Genomic DNA, 25057 nt, shown 5'->3' with positions numbered 1-25057 from the left:
TTGCTTTGGGACCCCTCCCCCAACCAAGAGCATGAAGGTGTGTGCCACCAGAGTCTTCTCTAAAGAGTACAGCCTTTCAAGAGAGTTCTACAATATTTAAAAATTAGTGCCTCGATGGAAGATTAAAAGATATACTATTCGAATGAATGTTTCAAAGTGATTTTCGCCATTTGTTAAAAACAGGATTGATATTTTAAACTTTTTAAACAAAGGTAAAAACATAATTTTCTCATTTCCCATTTAAGCTTCTAAACATTTACTATGCCCAGTTCAGCAGCAGCTGCAGCAGAGCTCCTTGTACCTAGGTGTCTGAGCACCTTCAGGAGTATCTTCCTTGTATCCTCATATATACTAGGATGCTCCAGCAACAATAGTTAGTCTGTGTGGCTACAATTTGCAAAGATGATGTTTTAGTCCAAAGACACTCACTTTTATGGGTACCCATGATTCACTTCAGACCTGTCTCCTTCCTGCAAGTTTATGGCTAAGAAAGAACTTTAGATTTTTCATGCACACAAATACAATCAATATAGTCCATGTATAGTTCTGCTTTCAAATACTATGCAAAGGAAGAACAGATACATTTAAACCCAAAAAACATCTCTGAGTTCTGTGGAAAGATTTTAAAACACTAAATTCAATGCAAATAAACTCCGTGGTGTTGAGTATGATGACATATGACTGGCTTGTTTTCAATTCCGAAGTACCCACTTCATGTCTATATCACTTTTAAGAATGTTTACGTAATCAACATATCAGGATCTTTGAGAAAACAGGTAGAGAGGAAACTCCAATTAAGTGATTAAAAATCAGGATGAAGAAAAAGGCTGAAAACAGGAAGACTTCACATGAAAAATGTTCTCGCTTTGTTAGGCCACACAAAGAAAAGCTGTAACAAACCAATAAAGATGAAAGGGACGATGGCAAAGAAATGAAAAAGGTCTGGACAACTTAAAGTTTACAAGTACGAGACAAAAGCAGCTTGACAGTCAAAAGAAGCAAAAGAAACAGAATGAAAGAGGAGAATCTACTCAGAACAGAAATCACTCCAGATGGCTCAAGTGCAGAAGGAGGAGAGATACGCACCCCCGAAAAGGTCTAGCACACCCGAGGACTCCACCTTTGCTGGAGAGGCAGTGGTTGCAGGAGACGGTGCTGCAAATGTGTCCACTGCAGTGAAGAACACGGGAACATGCAAGTCACCCTTGGAACAATAAAACCCAGAACCCTGACAGTGGCCTCAGGATTTCAGTTACAGGAAGAGGGTGGGAAAACCTTAACGGTTTAGGAAAGCAAATGAAAGCGGACTCTTCAGTATTGAAGTTCCAATGGGAAACAGAGTTTTTTCTTTGCCAACCTTATATTTGAAATTATTAACAACCCTCACTAGTTGACAGTGGTCTGCAGAATGGGAATCTTCTCTTAAGTAAATTCTTAGTTTTAAAACACATAAGGCAAACCTATAGGGTATTGGATCATCATTCCCCACATGAGTCCCTGCCCCCACCCCATGCCCCTCCTGAGAGAGCTCTGAAGGCCTGACCTTGGCAAAGCACTCACCGGATAAGAGGTCAGCAGTGAGAGTACTCTCAGGCACCGGAGAGGCCCCTCGTGGTGGAGAGGAGAAAGCATCTTCCAAAAGTGAAAGAAACCAAAACCAAGTAGAAATGAGTAGCAGAAAGCTGAAACCAAAGTTACACATCTAACAAATGCATTATCACAGCAACTACAAAGGGCTTGGCCAAGGATACATCTACAGAAACAAAGGACACATCTACAGAAACAGAGTTGAAGAAATGGTTGCTTTGGCTTTACCTGTACCAAACAGATCTATGCTAGGAGCTGCGTCTGGCTTAGGCGCTGCAGCAACTTCAGGAGCAGAATCAAACAAATCTAAGACCAAGAACACACAGGCCTTCACTCAGTCTGAAAAATCAAGCCTATAACAGCATCAATAGCCAGTTTTCTGATCGAGCATTTAGAGGAACGTTGGGTTAAGTAGCAAATGGTTTCTACAGAACCATTTACCTATAGCTTTCATGCATAAGAGTCATGAGTGCATTACAGGACCAGACTCAAGCCACCAGATGGGAGAAATTCAGTAACAACAACAAATTACCACCAAAGATATCTAGAGCAGGAGGAGCGGCGGCGGTGGTGGCGGCGGTGGTGGCAGCGGAGGTGGTGGCAGTGGTGGTAGCTGCAGTGGCGGTGGTGGTGGCAGCAGCGGTTGCCACAGCGGTGGGAGCAGGAGAAGGAGCAGTTGCGGGAACTGGAGGGGCTGTGCTAGCTGTAGGGGTAACTACAGGAGCGCTGGTCTCAGGTGGCTTCATTGCAAAGAGGTCCAGCTCAGGCGCAGCCTCTGCACTACCTTCAGATGGGGCAAAAGGGTCTTTTGGAGAGGAAAGTGGAGACACACACAGCATCAGTCAGGAAAAAGCAAGAGGCAGAGTCGTAACTACAGGTAAAAAGACACTTCACACACATTTACACGCTAGCTAGGCCTCAGCTACATAGGGTCAACATCTTATTAGCAAAAGTCAGCAATTAGGATGCTTTTCTAAAGAAAGAAGAAAATACAGTTGGTACCACAAATTGAATCTGAAATATTTTGTAGGGTGCTGTGAGATTATTCTATAGTTTTGGTTCAGGGATCATGATCTTTTGTGCCCTCACCTAATCAAGTCAATTTGGTAGTTCTGAAGGTTCATTAAAACATGCCAATATATTTGAACTCAATATCATAAAAGAATGCATTAGAGGGGGAAAACATTAAGAGAGCATACTTGCACTGAGAAAAATTGTCAATCTTGAAAAATTGCCAATTTTGATAAGTATGCACTTCATCATCTTAATGTTTTAAGTGTTGGCATTATTTGTTCAGTTGTGATGAATGACAGTTTACACTAATAAGAAAATAAAATCAGGAAAAAAAACATATGGTCATATCTAACTATGCAGGTTTCACATTAGGACAGAAAAACAACAGACTGGCTCATGTGTAAACCCACCATTTCCTGAGCATGCATCAAGAGCTGCAGCAACTGGGGTTGGGGTAGCTGGTGCGGCGGCCCCTTCGGATGCTGCAGGGGCCTCCCCAGGAGAAGCTGCAAAGGCATCTTGGGTGCAGTTTTTAAAGTAACAGAAATTAAAGGAATAAAAAGAGAAGAAAATATCGTAAAAGAACTGAGTTAGGTTGTGAAGAAAGCTCCCTTATACAACATGAATGTTTCCATGCACTGTTGGTAATCACAGAACATTATTCTTTGCGTGTCCCCTGGCAGCTAACATCCGAATGGAGGCATGCGAATACCACTGCAGACCATCAGGATCCAACAAGATTCTCATTGTATAAGGGTTCTAAAAAGCATGTTTTATGTTTCATTAGAAATTAATGGATGCAAAAATCAAAACACAAAATAACTTTACTATATAATTTAAGACATTAAACTTTCATGTCCAGATAATACCTCTTTGTTGAAACTTTTTATACCTCTGACTTCTAGAAAATTCCAATGTCTTTTCTTTATACAAATAATATTAAATAGTTAATAGATATGTAAACTAATATTACAAAGTTAAAACTAGCCTAGTGTAGAGAAAAAAACATACTATCAACATGAAAGGTTTAGAAGGAATTCACCAAAATTTTCACTAACCCTGGAAAGAATGGTTGGATACAAGAGAAACTCTTCTGAAAGAAACAACCAGTTTACCAAAATAGGGCATGATGCTTAATGTCTTTATTTCTACTCACATTTATTGTTTTCAAATATTATTATATTTTCTAGTTATTTGGAAAGTGATTCATTTCCAACAGATTAAAAATATAATTTCATGTTTTAAGACTGCAAATGCATTATTTACAGAAGAAACCCCAATAACATACAGCTAGGCCCAACTTATGTTTTCTTTTTCTTGTTTTCAATGCTACGGGTGGGACCCAGAACCTTGCATACTACATTCCCAGCCCTAAATATACACTGATGGCTGAGAGATGCAAATCATTCCCAGTGTCTGCCCAAGAGCGAACCGTATTACGTATTATATTACAGAGTTAATGCAAAAAGTTGCAAGAATGAAGGCGAAGCCTTCAGAGGATGGGATCAAACCACTTGTACCTGACACTTGTCATCCCAAACCTGATTTCCTATAGTACCTACTGACACGTCCTAGCAAACTGACCCTTGCTCCTTAAGAGGAACTGGACAACTATGAGAAACGTCACGCAGTATAGCTGCTTTCTCAGAGATTCATTCAGTGTGGAAAGCTTGAAGAAGTCCTGTGGTCAAGGTCCTTGCCTCTCAATTGAATGCAGCAAGTAACAAATACGCCTAGGCATAAAACGTTTAAGCAACATCTTGAGTCCTTATGTTTTGTGGAATAAAAAATGACATTACAAGAGACTCATTTGCATTAAAAGTTTCTTGAGCAAAGCATGGTGACCCTCCAGGTGGTGGTGGTGCACGCCTTTAATACCAGCACTTGGGAGGCAGAGGCAGGTGGAACTCTGTGAGCTCAAGGCCAGCCTGGTCTACAAGAGCTAGTTCCAGGACAGCCAGGGCTGTTTCACAAAGAAACCCTGTTCGAGAAACAACAACAACAAAAACACAAAACAACAACAACAACAAACACCAACAGAGCACACGTCCATTTGAACTGACCACTTCTCTCAACTATCCTGAGGGATAGGGGTAGGAATCATGTGAACAAACTGGAGATTCAGTGCAGACCCACTTTCCAGACAACTATAGTGGGCAGCGTGAAAACCCTAAGGGAGGCAGGGAGGCAGAGGGCGGGGGGGGGGAAGTGCTCCCCAAATCATGCCCCGGTTCAGGGATCTTTCCTTTCATGCCTAAGCATCCACAGCTGGGGCCAATGGCACCGAGAATCACAGAAACCACAAGAACAAATGACTAAATTTAACTTCTGTAACTATTTCACGTGGTGCCTTTTATTATCTCCATTCTCTAAGAAGAGAACCAACGTTCAGAGATTTTAAGTGTTTTACCCACAAAAAAGTGATGTGAAGTAATATGTAACCTGGTCTAGCCATCCCAAAATATATAGATACCTCAGAGCCTCTTGCTGCATACAAAAATCTATGGAACTTACGTCTTTCAGCTGAAAAAATAACTTGGGTAATTTGATCAAGGCCACGCAGCCAGCAAGTGGTCGGGTCAGAATTTGGCCCATTTCTGCTGGCTGGAGCTTTGTGTGTTTGGCTGCTACACTGAATGGTCACAAACCACACCCTGTCCACTATACTACTCATCGCTTCTAGAATAAATGTATTAGTAACAGGCTCCAGGAGATGCTTACAGCCTAGGCTCTTCCGGTCACTACCTATGCACATGCAAAGTCTGCACTAACAGCTACCTTCTAGGAGAGGTTTCCTTCTCCCCACCAGCCACATATCTCTTCAACACTGCTCTTCTTAGTTAAGACTAAACACCAGCAACTTAACTGTTGACTCCCACCAAAGCCTCTCCTAAAGAGAAGAGGCTCTGCCGCCACCCATGTTATAAGCTTCTCTCAAATTCTCACCAAAATCTTTCCCAAAGACATGAATGTAGGAAAGGGATTTTTTTTTCAATCTCTCCTCTGCTTCTGTCACTTGGGTGCTAGGAATGAGTCTCAGGTCATCAGGTTTGGCAGAGGCACCTTCACCATGGGCCATCTCACTAGCCCCCAACTAGGATATTTTAAAAGAGCAATGCTGTCATTTATCAGTTATCTGTGGCTTGTATAAAAACTTAAAGCACAACGTATCTTATCATTCTGTTCTGTAAGACAACAGAAAGCAGGCACTATTTCTTAAAAATTTGCCTTAAAAATGAAAGATTTAGTAAATTTAGTATCAGAAAAGACAATATAAGACTTAAATGAACTACTAACATAGAATAATAAAACATTATATAGATATAAATTTGAATATTTCTTCCAAGCTCCCATTTCAAATGTACTAAAAGACATAGATTCTTAATGCTTATGTTTAATGTTTTAAACTTTAATGTTTAAAAATTTATATTTATGAAATGTCATAGCCATATTTTTCTTAAATTAAAACTTACTATACTTGTTTCTAGAGAAATCTATATTGCTAGAGACATCACATAGAAACTCATAAGAGTATCTCTGAGAAAGAGGGCTTCCTATGTAGCTCAGGCTGGTCCAGAAATTACTGCATAGCTCTGGTTGGCCTCAAGTTTGCTATTCTCTTCCAACAGCCTCCCCGGTGTGCCCACATCTGACATTTTAAAGCTATTCAAACAAAATGTGGCTGGTACCCATGTTAGAGATCCCAAATATTTTAAGCTGGCCAATGAAATGCCGCAGAGATTAAGTTTAAGTCAAAGCTCTAAATGATTTGTTATAAACCAGGAAAGAACATGAAACAGATTAGGGGGGAATTACTGAAGACGATAAACGATGCCCTGGTGTACTCAGAGACCCAACTGCGGCAGACAGAGCTTTTCCAGATGTCTGCGGCCAGGAGACAGCTCACAGAGCAGAGCGGAGAAATAGACTATGTGAGGAAACCTGCAGAAGGGCTCATCCTCACTCATGTCCTTGCCAGGCGACAGAAGGGACACTGATGAAGACACAGGGCTGCTGGTTCTTGGTATTTCATGATGTGACTCTGTAGTACCTCATCTTAAGACTTGTATTTAAAGGCAAACATAATGCCACAGTGAGAATATTTACAAAGATACAGATTTTTCTGCTTGACAGACACCAATCACAAATAGCATAAGGCTCAAACAGTATTTCAAAGAAATATCTTGGGCTTTATTATTCTGGAAAGCTGCAAAAAAAATGCTGCAGTACAAAACTGCTGTCCAACCTGATCAATTTTTCCATTGATCTTGCATGAGAGACCACTCAGACTCAATGCAAGCAGTGGCGCTGGAGAGAGCAAGGGTGAAGGAGTTAATCTTAAAAATTTAAGCTAAAACAACAACAAAAAAATTTAATTTCAAAAGATTAGGGCAACACTGGCAAAGAGTACTGTTTTGAGTGGTTCCTGCTAGAGAAATGCTCAAGGGTCTGTGCTTCTCTGCTTTTTAAGAAATGTGTTTCTCTCTGTTGGCATGAAGACTCAGCAAGGTGACAGACAACGTCTTCGGTGAGACTGACAGAAATGCTGTGTCTAGCTACTACCACCTGTTTTGGACAGCTTCAGCATTGAGGGCACTGCATAGCCGAATGGTATGTGTCTGAGTAAGTGCTCATGCCCAAGGGAATGCACTGATTCTGCCATCACCCGCCAAACCTCTCCTGGCTTCAATATCACTTGCTTCCTTCAATTTCTTTACAATATTTTGAAAGGGCCCTGGGAAATATGCTATATGGTAATGAAGAAACACAAAACTATAATGAGTCTACCACCCCTTGGATGTGTGCATGTGGTACACACACTTCTCTGAGTTTGCATAGTGGCTTTTCTCAGATTCAAGTATGTAGATGACCTGGCTTCTCATGCTCATTGTATCTGGGCATATTGCAGGGAATTTTACTGGGTCAGAATTGGCATCTACATGAAAAGCATATTTCTAATCAATTCTTTCTGAGACTGACCTGTACTTGGTTTTAAGCAGCATGCCAAGTGCCACTTCAGATGGCCTTCAAAGTTCTAAAAATCAAGATGACCCTGCATCTTATTTGGACACAACAATCAAAAGTAGGTATACCAGCCAACTCTGACAAGCCATCCAAATTTTAATTCCTCACAATTGGTTTTTTTTTGGGGGGGGGGGGTGTGTGTCTAAATGTTAAGAAATTATTTAGGCTAGGATTGCTCTCTCATGGTCTTCAAATGTTCCCCAGGCTGGTTCTAATCTGGCCCCAATGCCACACCTAAATGGGTCAGAAGCCTGCGATCACTCACTGAGGCCCTGCTGGGAGGGCCTGTGTGGGCCAGAGTCTGGCAGCAGTCAGATCCTGATGTAAGAGCCGTGTGTTCAAAGGGCCACAGCTTCTGCTCTAAAGGTGCCAAAACTACAGGGAGAGAAGCTGATGACTTTAGCACAGTCAAATGTACACGAACCAACACTGGGAAAGTACTTACACCCTGCTATGTTTTTAGCATTGTGCAAAGCAATTCAAACGCCTTAAATCTCAGGTATGTCAGCCATCTTGAAAGGAGTCGAAGGAGCAGTGACTGACTAACCTCCAAAGAGATCCACTTCGGTAGTGACAGCCGTCACGGTTGTGGTGGCTGAGGCAGAAGCTGAAGCTGCTTCAGTGGCTGCAGTAGGAGGGGAAGGTTCTGGTGCAAATGGGTCTGAAATCGGTGCTTCAGAGGGAGCAGAGGAAAGCGCAGCCAAGGAATCTGCATTTCACCAGAGACAGAGCAGAGGGGAGAGGAGGAAAAGACAGATAGACCAGACTCCTAAGGCCACAGGGAGACACTGCAGGTAGTGCTCCCAGGAGGAGCTAGGAAACATGGCTTTACTCACCCTCTCCCAAAAGGTCTATCCATGTCCACGTAGTGGTAGCATAGGAAGAAACAAGAGTTCCAGCTGAAACATCGGACCGTGCCAATGTGCAAGCAAGGCGAGGCTCAGGCTCACCGGAGCTTCCTGTGCCTCCCCAGGCCAGTTTTCATTGGAGCACAAACACATTACCAACTCTCAAACAGGAAAGGACCCTAGGCAATCCCCAGAACAACCTACCCAGGTTACAGATGGAAAAGCAGAGGGCGAGGGAGGTCAAGAGACTTAAATAACTTTGAAAAACCCAACCTATATCCCAAAGGATAAAGTTTCACCTTCATTATCCCCTGCACATCCCCGTCATTTGCTGTGACTGATGCTAATCTGTAATTAGCAGAATTCTGTTGCCTGTTCTTTTTTCTCTCCCATTTACCCTCACTCTCCATCTTTAAGACTGGGTTCCCTATGTATCCCAAGCTGCTTTCTTATACAACTCAGACAACTGTCTAGGGGTGGCATTGACCACAGTGCCCCTCCCACATCAATCATTAATCCAGAAAGTGCCCCACAGACGTGCCCACAGGCACGATACCAAGTTTGCGCCAAGATGACAGAACGAACCATCGTGGCAGCTCTTTCTTAGTAACAGTGTCAGCGATTAGATAGTAAGAAACCACTATTTGTAAAGGATTAAAACCATAGATACAAATTAAAGTAGGAGAATTCAATACATTTATAAGAGATACAAAATCAAAGGCCTTTTTTGCATTATAAAAATGGCTAGAAAATGTTCACTATAAGAAACAGAAGTTGAATCTCGTAACAAAGAAACAGACATCCTTCGGTGAGCTACAACTGGCTATGAAGACTAAATGTGCTAGTTTGCTTAGAAGCCTTATCCATCCCTGGAACACATCAAGTGTTCCATAAGGAAAGCTAGGAGTATGCACTTCAAAGCACCTGTAAACCTTCTCGTGTCTGGTGTGTGTATTCAGCACAGCCTACAGATGCAAACCCCAGATTTTCTTAACGTGGTAGGCAGTGGACCACAAAACCACTCGATTATAGCAAATAATCCATGTGGAAAATATTAGTTCTATTATATCATAATGTTATTTTTCAAATGCTTGCTGGTTATTAATTCCAATATTAATAAAACCATAGCCGCAATCTTATATTTCTCAGAAAGCAGAAGCTTTAAGTACTTATGAGAGGAAACTGAGTGTTTTTCTAGTGAGATACACAGACTCACAGTCCCTCATTTATTTTTGCTTCTAAAACACAGATTTATTATGGCTAAAGGCGAATACTCTATTATGCAGGCAAAGGGTGATTTCAAAACATCCCTGTGTTTTTTTCTATCAATGGGCTTATTATCAGTCTAATTAAAAAATAAGTATATGTGTAATTTTAAACTAGAATTATTAAAACATGAATTTGCTGAAATTTTGTTGTCTTATACTAATATAAAAAATATTATCATTAAAATGTGTCTCCAGAAATGGAAATGTGTCGATAGCTATCACCCTATGAAGAATTCATGGACCTCTGAAGTGGTCTTCATCTTTGCATATTGAAATCCTTTCTAAAGGTCAGATAAAAATGCTCAAATAAGCTTCTGAGTTCACTTTTTATTGTCTAGTTATATAAAATTAAAATCCTAAAATATTCAAAAGCAGTTGTGGCTTAATGTTAGGAAATAAGACTGGGAAATTGATTTTATACTTTACACATGACGAGGCAAACACATCTATAATGAAATATCATCCTCAACTCCAGCAGACGTCTCTTTCCTACTTCATTTTGCAAGCCTCTTAAGTTTCATTATTTTTATTAGAACTTGAGAATTACTTATCAATGAATCTCCCCCTCAGCTTTTCTGTTGCTAATGAACGCTGCAGTTCTGGCTGCCTGAGACACAGATACTGCCTAAGTAGGCAGGCAGGCCGACTCCAAGGCCTTCCCAGCCTACTAAGTAAGGTCTTGGCATTTGGTAATGAGATGCGCTCCCTCTAGTGGGGAAGGTTAGAAAAAGAAATCACTTCAAGGGCAATGGTGAAGGTCACCAAATGGTTCTAGCCTTAAAAGGTGTGAGCACAATATTGAGACCCTGTAGACACCAGGAAGCTAGAAAGAGGCCATTGTGTGTACAGTGTGATGTAGGAAATAGGGGGAGGGGGAGCCCTGGGGATTAGATAGCTCTGAATAGGGAGAGGGTGGTGGGAAGGGGAGATGAGAGGACTAGGTGGAGGGTTAACCTGAAAAATAAGGGGTATGAGAAGCCATATGGAAACCTATTATCTTGTAATTGAATTTTAAAAATATAATTTACTTTCTAAAAAAGAGTTTGAAGAGAAATGAGTTGCACGGCTGGGAAAAGCTGGTACCGGGTGGAACATCTCCTGACACGCTGCTGTTAGTCAAGGAAACCACAGAGGCCCTCCATGCCACACAGCCTCTGGCAATTTCTTTGATTTTCTACCAGGATTAGTCAATAAGACCCCACTGCTAAAAATACAATATATCTTGGTTGCATGACATAAACAAATCAGGCTGGAACTGAGTTGTAAAATCCCTCCCTGCTGGCTAGATTGTGTAGTCCTGGAAGGTTCTAGATTAGCAGCTGGAGGAGAAAAACCAACAAAGAGACTTACCCAGGCAATGTGCCAGGCAAGAAGCAACGAAATGTGCATTAGTGGCCCTATTGTTATGAGGGTAACCAGCTGCCCTCTGTTAGGACTTAAGGCTCACTCCCCGGAAGGGAATCTATGCCTAGTACAGCAGAGTTCATAAAAAATGCAAACCAGAGCAGAACATGGGCCTCAGGGGAAATGGAATACCACTGTTTAGTTGAGTTGCTACAGAATAAATTGCCTTATAAATATTTTTATAATATGTTTATACCATAGACAAAGGGCACTCTCAGCCTTAATGACAGAAGCCTCTCTTTCAGGTGAATGGGGGTCAGTGCACTGGCTCATGGCTATATAGGTACTGGGAATAAGTACCAGATGAGTACTTAGCCCTGAAGTATCCATTGTGTCCACTTTAAGGTGTAGGGGACATTGTGGGAAAGAGGGTGAGAAGACAGCAGGGTTTGAAATGCCGCCATCAGGCATACTAAGCCACTGCACAGCAGCCGTGAATGCCAGCATCGGGTCTGTATTGTGGTGTCCCTCAACAGTGCTGCACTGGAGGAAGGGCTCAGGGGGCCTTACTCCTCAATGCTAAACTATTTGCTACCGATAGATTAGGGAGAGGGGACTTATTGCTTTCAGTCGTGTACTCTCTGGTGACCCCAGCAGATTCTAATGCATAGTTCCAATCTAATACTCGTATGGATGGAGCCAATTTAACTAAAGGAGTCACAAAGCTAAACCAAAGCCATGAACCTGGGAAAAGGATTGGTTGGGATGGGGAAGTCACTGATGGGACAACTTGACACAAGGGTTATCACAGAAAAAGGAATCTTAAATGAGAAAATGCCTTCATCAGATTGGCTTATCGGCAAGCACATAATCATTTTCATGTGTGGGAGGGCCCACTGTAGGTGGTGACACCCTTGGGCAAGCAGTCTTGGGTGCTATAAGAAAGCAGGCTGATCAAGCCAGCGAGCAGTGTTCTTCCACGGCTTCCTGCTTCCAGATTCCTGCCTTGGCTTGCCTTTATATTGGACTGTAAGGTAAGGTGTAAGATGAAGTCAAGTTGCTTTTGGTCCCGGTGTTTTATCATAGCAATAAAAAGTGAACTAAGAGAGATAGGAAGGAGGTAAGAATGGGGTCGGGGTGGTAATCAGATTATGTATATGAAACACGTCAAAGAACAGAATTAAATAATGAAAGTATGAACACATATTGACTTAAATATATGACAGAATTAAAAAATAACACATTCATGTAATATTCAGAAGTCTTATATAACCCAACAAATTTATAACTAAAACCATTTTTTTTGTCACAAATGTTTTATTAAGTATGAATTTCATGGCTGAGAAAGATCTGACTTGAGGGAATGGATCTGAAACGTTATCAAACAGGAAAACAGTACGTTGTATGAATGAAATCATCATCAGCAAACCAAAAGAATGCACTTAAAAGCTAAAGCTCAGAACACATGAGTGCTTACAGGAAGAAAGTCCTCATGCAGGCTCCTCAGTCACAGTTGCTTCCGCAGCCGAAAGGCAGTAGTAAAGTTAGGTGAAGTTTGAGGAGCAGATTTAAGCATTTAAAAGCTATAGTCTTAGCAGCTGACTATTCAGTACAGGAGAATGTTTAAATGTTTAAAATGTTCACATTTATTGCTGTCGACTTGAGTTCTGAGCTGTTTATTGTTCTTTAATTTTGTTACCAGATTGTGGGTAATCAGATGAAGAGATTACAAAGACCCGAGGATGGGCAGACTCAGGGAGAAGGGGCAACAAGTGCCAGTGGAGGAGCCAGGAGGCCCCTCCTGCCTGGATGTTCGATTTCTGCCATCTGATCCACATACTGCGCTGCTCACACAGAATCCTCCCCTGGGCTTCTCCACAGTGCAATCAATATGGTTAGGATGTCTGGCCACTGGCTTTGCAACAACACAGCTAACGTGCCACGCAGCCTCCACATTCCTAGAGAGAAAGCTCCCGCCAGAATGTGCTTCTGGTGTGATACTGAACCACCTTTAATAGGCCCACCCCAGCAACAACTTATTATCTAGGGCAATGAAACTTCATTTGACTTTGTTACTGTTAATTAAGGATACTGATTCTGAAATTTTATATGCTTAAGTTATTCCCAGTATGGTACACAGTCTCTCCATCTGCTGCCTGAATATCCAGATGCAGAACCCTTCGCTCCGTCTCTAGAACCATGTCTGCCTGTACTCCACCATCCTGACCGCCAGAATAAGAATGGACTAAACCTCTGAAACTGTAAGCCGGCACCAGTGAAATGGTTTCCTTTCTAAGAGTTGCCATGGTGTCTCTTCACAGCAACAGAAACCCTGGCTAAGACATTATACAAATCCCTATCAATCTCCAGTCCCTCAAACCCTGCAGACTAGCTTTATCATCTGTCAGTGTTTCTCTTTCTGAGTGACTAAGTTTTCCCTGTGTAGCTTTCACGGTTGTGTCATATCTTAAACTTATTGCTAGTTTGCTGTTGTGGAGCATAACACTTACAATTATTTTAATTTTACTTTATCTTAAATGATTTTAATCAAATGTTTATGAAAAGCTGTTTTTTTTTTCCTGAGACTAATGAATCCCCTGGAATTGAAATGCCTAGCTGTGCTTCCTTCTCGGCCAGCCAGTGTAGGCTAGACCTTTTCTGATACAAACAGAGGCATGGTAGATTTTTAACTCCATGGAGCCAGACACAGTGGGAATAACAACACCAACCCAAGCAGTATACACTTCTAATATTATATCCATTTCTAGAAAACAAAAGTTTAGAAACACAAAAATACTATTGTTTCAATTTTAGATAGTATATGGCTATTTGAACTTTTAAACTGCACTGTGGAGAATTTCTGTGTCTTTCAAGGTGTAATCCGATCAGCGAAAGCCATTCTGAGCATTTCCAACCATATTTCTATCACAATTGTTGATAATCAGAATGCACAGGTAACAATAACAGCCCAGATTAAAACCACCACAGAAAATGCCCCAAGACCCCCAGGCCTGTATGACTCACTCACCTCCCCACGCAGTGGCTCCCCCAGCAGCTGCTGGTGCCACAGGTGCTGCTGCACCCCCAGCCGCTCCAGAGAAGTCTGGCTGAAGATCAAGGAGGTCGCTGGATGGCTTAGCAGCACTGGAAAGGAAGCAGGACTTCACAATCAGACACTGAAATATTGTAATGCAAAGTGTCTTACAACAAGACCTATGCAGACAGTATCAAAGACTTGTGTGGGCTGCACAAAGGCTTGGAAAATCACCTTTGTCAAAGGAATAGATGGGCAACACAAAGATTTTTGTAAAGGACTTTGAGGGACAGGTGGTCTCTGTCACTCCTCTACTCTGCCATTATAGCAAAAGTAAAACACAATACAGAAGAAAAACCAATCACTATACTCCATCTCAATAAAATTTTATTTGTAAAAATAATAAGCTGGGTAAAATACTACAGGGAATTGGAACTCAAAACTTTGAGATTATCTTTTTTTCTATTTTTTAAATGTAGAAAAAATTGTCTTAAGAATTCATAAACTACATGCTATTAAAATAACAGTTTATTTTTCCCTAAATTAGATGATAATACATCAAGTTTGCCTTTCAGTGGCCTATATTACTTTGAGTAAGCTTTTCAAAATGTATCCACTGGTGAAAATTCCAAATAGAATTCTATGTTTTGTTGATTAAAGGATGGGCTCAAAATCCCTAATGTCCTGGAATCTTTTTTTTTCCCCTGCCCTTTGAAATTTAGCATTGCATTTTTAAATTTTATTTTTACTTAAGTGCACACATGCCTTTTTGTTTTTATATGTACCACATGCATACAGGAAGGCCAGGGGGGCATAAAAACCCCATGGAATTGGAGTTACAGACTGTTATGAGCCTCCTGGTGTGGGTGCTGGGGACTGAACCTGGGTCCTCTGCAAAAGAAGCCAATGTTCTTATGGCTGAGCTATCTCGGCTGCCCTGAAATTTAGCAGCTGTCTTTTATGTAGCACATCTCACGTTTAATAAATCATTTCCCCAGCACTTGGACTGTTGGATTCTATAGATCTGAATACTCCAAATGACCAGGCCCAGTCTTCAGCATGTAGCTCTTCAGACTCTACACACATCATCCATACTTAAAAGGCAATCAGTCTTGGCTCACCCAAAACTAGACCCAGTACCTGCAGTCCTCGCAACCACTGAACACACCACATTGTCCACTCCAGAATCCAATGTCTTTGACACTGAACTATCCCTCACCCACAAAACAAATCATATCACATGTGCCAAGCAAGTAGCTTTTGGCTCCGGACACTGTCTACCACCATTGCCAGTTCAATAGACCATGTGAGCATTTTTTCTCTCTTCATCCTCCCAGCCAGTCATCCTGTATTCCTCTTGCCAGGAATGAAGCAGTCAGTAATTCCTGCTGGGTTCTAATAATCTCGTAACTTAAGATCTTTCAATAGTTGCTGTTACCCTTAGGATAAACACCGCCAATGCTTCATTGTGTCCTCCAAGGTCACCTCTGCTTTCTCCCATAGGCTTTGTCCCCCTTCCTTCCTTTTCGGCTGCCCTGCCTTTCTGCTGCTGCACTCATATTTTTCCTTTTCCATCCTCTTGTGCAGCTGAGCTCGTGTCCCACGATGGTTTTGATAGAGATGCCTTGCTGACCTTGGTCTCCGTCTCTCTCCACACAGCATCCCATGTTCCGTCGTGTTTTTTTTTAATTATGCAGATGATATGATAGTATACATAAGCGACCCCAAAAACTCTACCAAAGAACTCCTACAGCTGATAAACACCTTTAGTAATGTGGCAGGATACAAGATCAACTCCAAAAAAATCAGTGGCCTTCCTATACACTAAGGATAAGGAAACAGAGAGGGAAATCAGAGAAGCATCACCTTTCACGATAGCCACAAATAGCATAAAATATCTTGGGGTAACTCTGACCAAGGAAGTGAAAGATCTATTTGACAAGAACTTTAAGTCTTTGAAGAAAGAAATTGAAGAGGACACCAGAAAATGGAAGGACCTCCCTTGCTCTTGGATTGGGAGGATCAACACAGTAAAAATGGCAATTCTACCAAAAGCAATCTATAGATTCAATGCAATCCCCATCAAAATCCCATCAAAATTCTTCACAGATCTGGAGAAGACAATAATCAACTTTATATGGAAAAACAAAAAACCCAGGATAGCCAAAACAATCTTATACAATAAAGGATTGTCTGGAGGCATTACCATCCCTGACTTCAAACTCTATTACAGAGCTACAGTATTGAAAACAACTTGGTATTGGAATAAAAACAGAGAAGTCGACCAATGGAATCGAATAGAAGACCCTGACTTTAACCCACAAACCTATGAACACCTGATTTTCGATAAAGGTGCTAAAAGTGTCCTGGAATCTTATTCAAAATGCAAACTTCCAGACTAATGCTGTTGTTTACTTCATCAGAACCTTTATTTTAACACGACTCTCCTGTGATTCTCGGCTACATTAGATCTGAGGCGCACTGACTACAGGCTAGAAGCCCTCAGAGCCCCAAGCTCCCCATCTGCCTTCATCTTTATTTACCCTTTTACATGGTAGATGCCCGATCAATATTCAACTGAAGAGAGGAATCCGCCATATTTGCACCCCTGAAGGCATTGCTTAGTTCCGAAGTCTGCTTTAGTAATAGACTTAAAGACAATGAGAATAAATAACAAAAAATGGGAAATGTTTTATTAGTAAAACTTTAATCAGGAGGCATATGTGGAGTCCAGGGTTTGTCCCCAGCAACACACAAATAAGATTATAGCACTTGGCTTTGCCAAGCATGTAAGAGGCAGAAGTAAGCAAGTGTAGCATACAGTAAACACAGAAGCAGTAAGCAGATCCCTTGCTGCTTAAAACTGACGTCTCTCAAAAAATCTGAAGTCTCTAACTAGCGTGCATTCATAAGAGAGTCACACACACTCTAAAGCGAGGCTAGAACCCTCTCACAGTGAGAGAAGGAGGTGACCCAAAATTGTTATCTGTGGAAGCCCTTATGTGTTGGTGACTTATTTCAGGCAGTTCTGAGACTCAGTCATCCCTGTTTCCCCCAGCACACGGCAGCCACATGTACCTGGTCTCTTCCTACCACCTTAGCTGACTTCCTTCCACGGCCAAGCAATCAGCCTGCACCTGCGAGGTTGACTCATCTGACAAGGTTTCATTACAAAGCCCAGTGTGGCCCCTAACTGGTTATGTAGTCCAGACTGGCTTTGAATTCATGATCTAACTGCCTTAGTTTTCTGAGTACTAGGACTGCACGTTTGTACAACCATACTGTTAATGGTTCTGGAGCACTCTGAAACACCTTTTAAGTTTCTCACAGGAGGAGTTCATTTTTATTAGATACTCTGCATAGCATCCAACCTCTGAAGGACCGGCACTATATGAGTCTTGCAGAAGTTTCCCTCAATTTATGAGTGACAGCATTGGTCTTCCCAAGGATTGAAGGGATACAGGCTTAAAGTCACTCTAAGAACTTACCTTACCCTGCAAAAGGAACCCCCAGTCACACAGTATCAGGACTGGATTTCACCTGGCATCAATACAGTACACAAAATACAACAAAAATCAAATCAAAATATTAATGACCTGTTGTCTACATACTCATGAACTGACCTGACTGGGACGGCCGCAGATGCTGTTGCAAATAAGTCAACTGGTGGGGAGGTGTCGATGGTTTTAGCTGGTGTAGAGTTAGGCGATGTAACAGTTGTGACTGGAGAAGACTGCAGGTGGAGAGCACAGCACAGGTCAACAGAGGTGCGTCGGAATCCCACTGAGCAACGGGCCACTCCCCTGGCCTGTAAACCCACGCCATTCCGAGCATAATCACTATGGGCCAAACACACCTCGAGATAGAACAGCTACATGTAACTATATAAAACAGTTGGCCTAACTTCTAGTTGTGTATTTAAAATCAAGATAAATGTATGTACTGAACTTAAACTTATTAGGAAACTAGCTGTCAAAGATGGCCAATGGTGACAGCAGCTATAAAGCCAGTATTTCTGTCTCTCAATCTAAATGTACTTCATGTGAAATCTCAGATAACTTCAACATCTGGACGTTTAACATAAATACTTCATAGCTGGCAGAGAATAATTCACATTTAAGATTCAAGTCACTGACAATGTGAGGATATCACCTGTACCTCACCATATTGTGAAATAAAATCTAAACCTTTGGGCTGAGAAGATGGCTCAGTTGGTAACAGACTTGCTGTGCAAACACAGGGACCTGAGTTTTGTCCCCCAGCACCTATACAAAAAGCCAGGTGCTGTATGTAGTATGTGTGTGTAACCCCACAGAGGTCACAGGCCAGAGACAGGCAGAGCTCTGGATCCCACAGACCAGCCAGTTTAGACAGATCCGTGAGCTCTGGGCTCAGTGAGAGAGCTTCTCTCAAAAGGTAAAGTGGACCTAGAATGAAGGAGCTACCTGATGTCAACCCCTAGCTTCCAAACACACATGCACAAACATGAACAGGTCACAGATATACAGCAATTCTTCTGTTTTTTTTTTTTCAAGACAGGGTTTTTCTGTGTAGCCCTAGCTGCCCTGGAACTCACTCTGTAGACCAGGATGGCCTCAAACTCACAGAGATCCGACTGCCTCTGCAACCCAAGTGTTAGAAATAAAGGCATGTGCCACCACTGCCTGGCAACACACAAACAAATCTTGTCTCCTATAAGTTTTATAGAGATGTTAATATTTTATGTATTAGAAAATTAAAAATTTTGTGATCATACTAATCTAGTACATATAACTTTCCACAAATAAAATGCATGAATATCAGAATCAAACAGAGGCTCTGCCACCTTATTTCAAATACAGCAGAGCTAAAGGAATCTTTTTAATTTTTTTTTAATTTTTACTTTATGTGCATTGGTGTTTTGCCTGTATGTATGTCTGTTTCAGGGTGTTGGATTCCCTGGAACAAGAGTTACAGACAGTTGTGAGCTGGCATGTGGGTGCTGGGAATTGAACCCAGGTCCTCTGGGAGAGCAGCCAGTGTTTCTAACCACTGAGTCATCTTCCAGCCCTAAAGAAAGCTTTAAAATGTCACAAAAAATCACTTTGAAACAAAGGATGGATAAGGAAGTTATGGGAGATCTTTCCATTTTCTGGTGTCTTCAGTTATTTTCTTCAAAGACTTAAAGTTCTTGTCATACAGATCTTGTCTGGTTAGTTACCCCAAAATATTTATATTTGTGGCTATTGTGAAGGGTGATGATTCTCTGATTTCTGTCATATCATCTCCAAATAGTGAAAGTCTGACTTCTTCCTTTCCAATTTGTATCCCCTTGATCTCCAAGGCTTCCCAATGGAACACAAAAGTTCATCAATGGAATCAGGAAACACTAGCTACACAGCTAATGACATATTATCCATGCTGGACACTAACTGCTCTTAAAAAGAAAAAAAATAATACTTCAATTTTTAACTAATACACTAAATAAACTTAGAAAAAGTGTCGGTCTATAAAGTAGCAGGGAGAATGTAAAGACACCACATATACTACTAATGTGGATACAGAAATGAAGGTGAACAAAGGTCCGTGACAAAGGCCGTGTAACAGGAACCTCTAATGTAACGTGAGAGCTCAGAAAACACAACACCAATGAACATCATCATTATACAAAACAAAAATCAGAAAATTTTCATTTGGCTAGAATGTCAAAAAAGACCATCCTAAAGTAAGCCCTGATTTGGCCACACTAAGGAGTCATAAGCTGGACATTTTCACATAGGTTTGTTTCTGTCTCAGAAAAATTGAAAAGATTTCTGCTTAATTTTTTTTTCAGGCCCTGTGAGCATTTAAATAGCCAGTCAGGCACAGGCAGAGCATCTGCCATTTGGGAGTCTCTGGCACAGTCGTAATGACATCCCTAAATATCTGTAATGGCAGCAATTACATAATGGAGATGTGTCAAAAAAAAAATAGGCACATCTATTACACCTCTGCCTAAAATACCCAGTGGCAGATGTGAACTACAGGCCTGGGAGAGTACGTGCTCCTGTCAGGGAGAACCCTGCCATTGTCCTTCGAGGGCTCAGAATGGGTGGGGGGCGGCTGAAGGAACTATTATGATTACTCTAACAGCCATGCTTGGGGCAAAGGCACCTACTAACATTTTCTTCTGTATCATGAAAATACACATAACACCCTGTTCCTGATCTATATAGAGATTTATGATGTGTGAAAAGAATTTCCAATTAGCAAAACATTATACAGATACATATGGCTTTGGCTGCCACAGAAGTACGAGAAAAACTCACCTATTTAAGAACTCAGGTTCTAAGAGAAAGCTGAATCACTTGTAAATATAACTTAATCTTTTCTCAAAAAAATATAAATCAAGTGATCCATCAGTTTTATTCCTAGCTGCACACCCAAAATAAATTGAAGGCAGAGTCTTAAACAGATATTTCTTTTTATACATATTTCTTAAGATTTTTTAAAATTTATTTTTCTTTATGTGTACTGTGAGTTCCTAATTGTCCGCAAAAGTACCACGTGCATGCAGTTCCTACAGAGGCCAGAACAGGGCATCAGATTCCCCTGCACCTAGAATCACTGGAGGTTGCAAGCCACTCAGTGTGGGTGTTGGGAACTGGGCCTGGTTCCTCTGCAAGAGCAGTGATTGCTCATAACTACTAAGCCATCTCTCCAGCCCTTCAACTAGACACTTCACAGAATAGTTCATAATGTTTGTCGTCTTGTCATACTGAAAATCTGGACGTAACTCAAATACCTATTGGAGGAAAAATGAACAAAACGGAGTGTGTGTGTGTGTGTGTGTGTGTGTGTGTGTGTGTAACAGAAAGGTTTATTCAACCTTAAAAAGAAAATCTTGGCCTTTGAGGCTAGGCTGAGCCCTGGAGACACATTAAGTAAAATAAATGAATTACGAAAGGCTAGACTGTCTGGATCCACTCAGATGAGGTATATTTGCAAATGTAGAAAGAACGGTAGCCTACAGGGGCTGAGGTCAGGAGGCATGGGGCATTCCTGTTTCATGCCTCTGGACTTTGATTTTAGGACGATGAGAAAGGCCTGAGAGTGTGGTATATGCTTGCTGTGTTGCAGAATGAGCACACTTGGTGCTTTGAGCTTTACACTGAACGAAGCAGCATGTAAAAAGAAGACACCCGAGAAACAACCCAACTTACCTTACTTAATGGAGAGGGAGCACCAGATCTAAAAGAAATACAAGAAGATGAAATGTGAAAGTGCTGAGGATGTCTGCAGAAGCAGCAAGTTTGGCAACATGCCGTTCAGCGCCAGGGCTGTTTTCATGGCACTCTCATAGCCACAGAGAAGCCCACACCACTGTCTTTTACTCAGTCAAGTCCTTGTCTCAAAGTTTCCATTGACTTAATATCTATCAATGGACATTCTTAAATTTAAAATGATTTTTTCTCGATTCATTGTTGTTTATGTCCACCAAAAATCACTGTTAGAATTTCAACTTCAAAAAGGTCCTCAAGCCTTGTGAAAAGGTGCATTATATAAACTTATATAAACTTTAAAAATGAATACCTATTAATTATTTCAAAACTTAGACAGCTCAAGAAGAAAATCATTCATTGCAATTCATTTAACTTCAACTCTTATGCATAAAGAAGGAACCTTAGAGAAAAAAGACAAGATCCCTGTGAGCCGCGTGAGTGAACCAGACTCAACATACATGACTACACACCTGTAGCTTGTATGTGTTATTTTCATGCCTGTAAAGAAAACTCTTTAGGAAAAGTATTTCCATATGTTTGTCATAACTAGTGGGAGTGTGACAGAGAAGAGCAACCTGGATGATTATTTCTGAGGAACTATGAAGGAACGGGACAGTCTTTAAAGGGAACACCGACTCTAGCACGCACTAGATAGTCACACTTTAGAAACATGTGCCTGAACAGCTCACCCTTCCCTAACATGGGGTGGCATGAAATGAGTAATAAGGAAAGAATGAAGGCAAAGCAAACTTTAATAAGAAGCTGCAGCCAGGGTCAGCTGTAAGGATGGCTTTCGTTCAGGAGCAAATACCAAAGTTAGTAACTGGGATTTTGTCCAATCCTATGCAAATTCCACCTATTTACAGACACTCTGTGCCAGCTACTACTATCTTATGCATGCCTATAACTTCCCATTTGAAAGGCTCCAGTGAAGTGAAGACATTCCGTGTTTTTGCATCTACAGAAAAATGGATTTAGGAACCTACAAATCTAGTACACCATTAAGGTTGAAATATCATGAATTTTTGGCTAAACTTTTTTCCCACTTACATCATTTTCCTTCATACATTTTCAAAAGGAAGGAAATTAGATATATCATAAAAACCATTAAACAAAAAATGAAAATGAAAACTTAATAAAAATAATGTTTACTTGGCAAAATAAAAGCAAAGAAAGAAACCACAAACACTCTTTGACACGGTCACTTTCTCAGAAGAAGTGACTTTTTCTCTCAGTTGAGTTTCACAAGCCAATTCTTCCCGGTACTGATATGATGAGTTACTGGGTATAATAAGCAAGAACTCCTGAAATAGTCTCCAGCCAATACACAGATAGTGGGACCGGCTTCTACTCCACAATAATAAAACTGATAGAACACTGCCCTCTGCTGTTAAAGAACTCAACCTCAAGATGTGTGAAAGTCAATTGTAACTGGTGTGATAACCCTTCACGAAACACCACAGGAACACTTTTACTAGTGCCTGTGGCTATCCCATGGACTAAACAGATGAGCGAGAATGGACTGCCTCTCCCTGAGCGGTCAGGACACCCGCTGATCACACTTCAACTGTCTCTTATCTCCATCTTCATCGCTGGGGGCTAACTAAAAAGAACACATCCTGCCGTTGTATTACCTGAGCACTTTATACAATATCTAGCATTTTGGGTGGTATTAAATTGAAAATTCAAGTAAGAATGTATTTATGTACTCATTTCATAGTCACCAATGAAGCAAAAGTCTTAAGAAACTGTCTTTGGCCTGACAAGAGAGCTCAGTGTAACATTGCTTTCTGCCGAATATGATGGCCTGAGTCTGACTCTTGGACTCCTGTGGTGGATAGAGAGAATCAGGTCCCACAAGAGGTCCTCTGCCCCTCCACACACACACATACATACACACACACACATACACACACACACACACACACACACACGAATAAACAAATAAGATGTAACTAAATTATCTTATTTGGAATTAAGCTGACAACACGAGTGACCTCTGTTCCCATTGGCCCTATCTGGCCTTTGCTATGACATATTCAGAGGTGTTTCGATGGGGCCATTAATAACTTGCTGAAATCTACACCAAGGCTGTCTGCTACCCAGAGCTTGTCCCTGGTCCACATTCAACCCTGCCCTAAAGAAAACACACATGGGATGGGCATGTGTTCTTTTCCCATAGGTCATAAACAGCTGCTTTTGGAGAACATTTTGCCTGATATTCCATCCTACTGCGCCACTGACACTTAAAAGAGAGAAAATGCTACCAATTTTTGAGTACAGACAACAGCATTTACTACAAACTAATATTCACTTTTATAATTTCATGCATGGTGTGTCCTAGTTGGAATTTTGTCAACAACACCAGGTAGAATTATCTGGGAAGAGGGAGCTCCACTGTGAAAAGGCCTCCATCAGAATGGCCTGCAGACAAGTCTATAGGGCATCTTCTTGACTGATGATAGATGTGGAAGAATGGAGTCTACTGTGGGTGGTGCCATCTCTGGGCATGGAGTCCTAGATGGTATAAGAAAGCAGACTGGGCAGTAAGCAGCGTTCATGCAGTCTGTTTCAGTTCCTGCCTGCATGTCCCTGTCCTGACTGATTTTCTTGCCTTGACTCCCCTCACTAACTGACTGTAAGCTGTAAGGTGAAATAAACCCTTTCCTCCTTAAGCTGCCTTGGCTGTGGTGCTCATCATAGCGATAGAAACTTAACCAGGACTTAGAGAAATCTACTGCATAGTAGATCGTTGAGAAAACTAAGGCACTACTGATAATTTAAAGGAGAATGAATGGCCTATACTGTAAATCTAAGAAAATAATCCTTAAATTTCTACAAACAGGCCTACAGACTTTTTTTTTATGAACACAGAAAATGTCGACACTTCTTTTAAAGATGGAAATAGCAAGTTCTCAAGAGAAGGACCTTTGTTATTTACTTCATCCCCAACAATAATTTCTATGTAGTGTTGAACATGAATGTTATCCACAAAAATACAGGGATATAAGAGCCTATCAATATCTTGCAAACAATTTTAATTACATAAAATATATTGGGTTTCCTACATGCTCAGTTCAACACTTAGTATGCCACAATAGAAATAAAATCAAATTCAGTTTTCTGTGCTATGGAATCATAAAGGAGAGAATACACAAAGTTATGCCATACAGTATTCCACATTATTTAATGCCTGTCAGTGGACATGGTACTAAAAGTGAAAGGCATTCATGTCTAATCTAGCAGTCTTTTTGTTTTGTTTTGTTTTCAAGACAGGGTTTCTTTGTAGTCCTGGAACTTGCTCTTGAACTCAGAGATATGCTTGCCTCTGCCTCTGAGTGCTGGGACTAAAGGTGTCTGCCACCTCACCTGGCTTAGGCTTATCACAGCAGACATTTGCAATGGCATATACATACACAAGGGGTTAGAAGAGTTTTGTATCGCTATGGGATGGCAAAAAAAAATAATAACCTCAAACAAGCAATCTATGCTCCTTGTAAAATTGCCTTGGCTTTCTACAGTGTACTGGAAGACAATCTTTCACTTATATATTGAATGAAATAATGAAATCTCTTTCCTAAAAGACAGTTACTTAAATTTCTAGGAGGTACTGTTAATTATGATCCAACAAGACTCAAAGGAAGCAAAACCATTCTTTCCAGACACCTTAGGAGAAAAAAAATTACATAACAGAAA

At 41.0% G+C, this 25057-nt stretch overlaps 1 protein-coding gene across 7 annotated transcripts in view; it reads right to left on the bottom strand.

Annotated features, from left to right (window-relative positions):
- Snap91 (synaptosome associated protein 91) overlaps positions 1 to 25057 on the bottom strand; it is a 112002-nt gene that overhangs the window by 19553 nt on the left and 67392 nt on the right. For 5 of the 7 annotated variants that reach the window (XM_041679429.1, XM_041679431.1, XM_041679428.1 and 2 more), the window contains exons 12-21: positions 21302 to 21329; positions 17744 to 17853; positions 14115 to 14230; positions 8463 to 8477; positions 8174 to 8335; positions 3012 to 3119; positions 2120 to 2392; positions 1816 to 1893; positions 1561 to 1632; positions 1087 to 1170 (exon numbers count right to left, since the gene is read on the bottom strand). In XM_041679429.1, the coding sequence (XP_041535363.1) occupies positions 1087 to 1170; positions 1561 to 1632; positions 1816 to 1893; positions 2120 to 2392; positions 3012 to 3119; positions 8174 to 8335; positions 8463 to 8477; positions 14115 to 14230; positions 17744 to 17853; positions 21302 to 21329 (1046 nt within the window). The remainder of the gene's footprint in view (positions 1 to 1086; positions 1171 to 1560; positions 1633 to 1815; positions 1894 to 2119; positions 2393 to 3011; positions 3120 to 8173; positions 8336 to 8462; positions 8478 to 14114; positions 14231 to 17743; positions 17854 to 21301; positions 21330 to 25057) is intronic. The other 2 variants (XM_041679433.1, XM_041679434.1) reach the window with 1 other exon arrangement.

This window comes from Microtus oregoni, unplaced genomic scaffold, assembly GCF_018167655.1.
Source record: "Microtus oregoni isolate MIOR12 unplaced genomic scaffold, Mior012 000032F_ref0000030, whole genome shotgun sequence".
NCBI classification, from domain to species: Eukaryota; Metazoa; Chordata; class Mammalia; order Rodentia; family Cricetidae; genus Microtus; species Microtus oregoni.
Note: the sequence above shows the minus strand (reverse complement) of the source record. Positions and strands in the feature narration are given on the sequence as shown.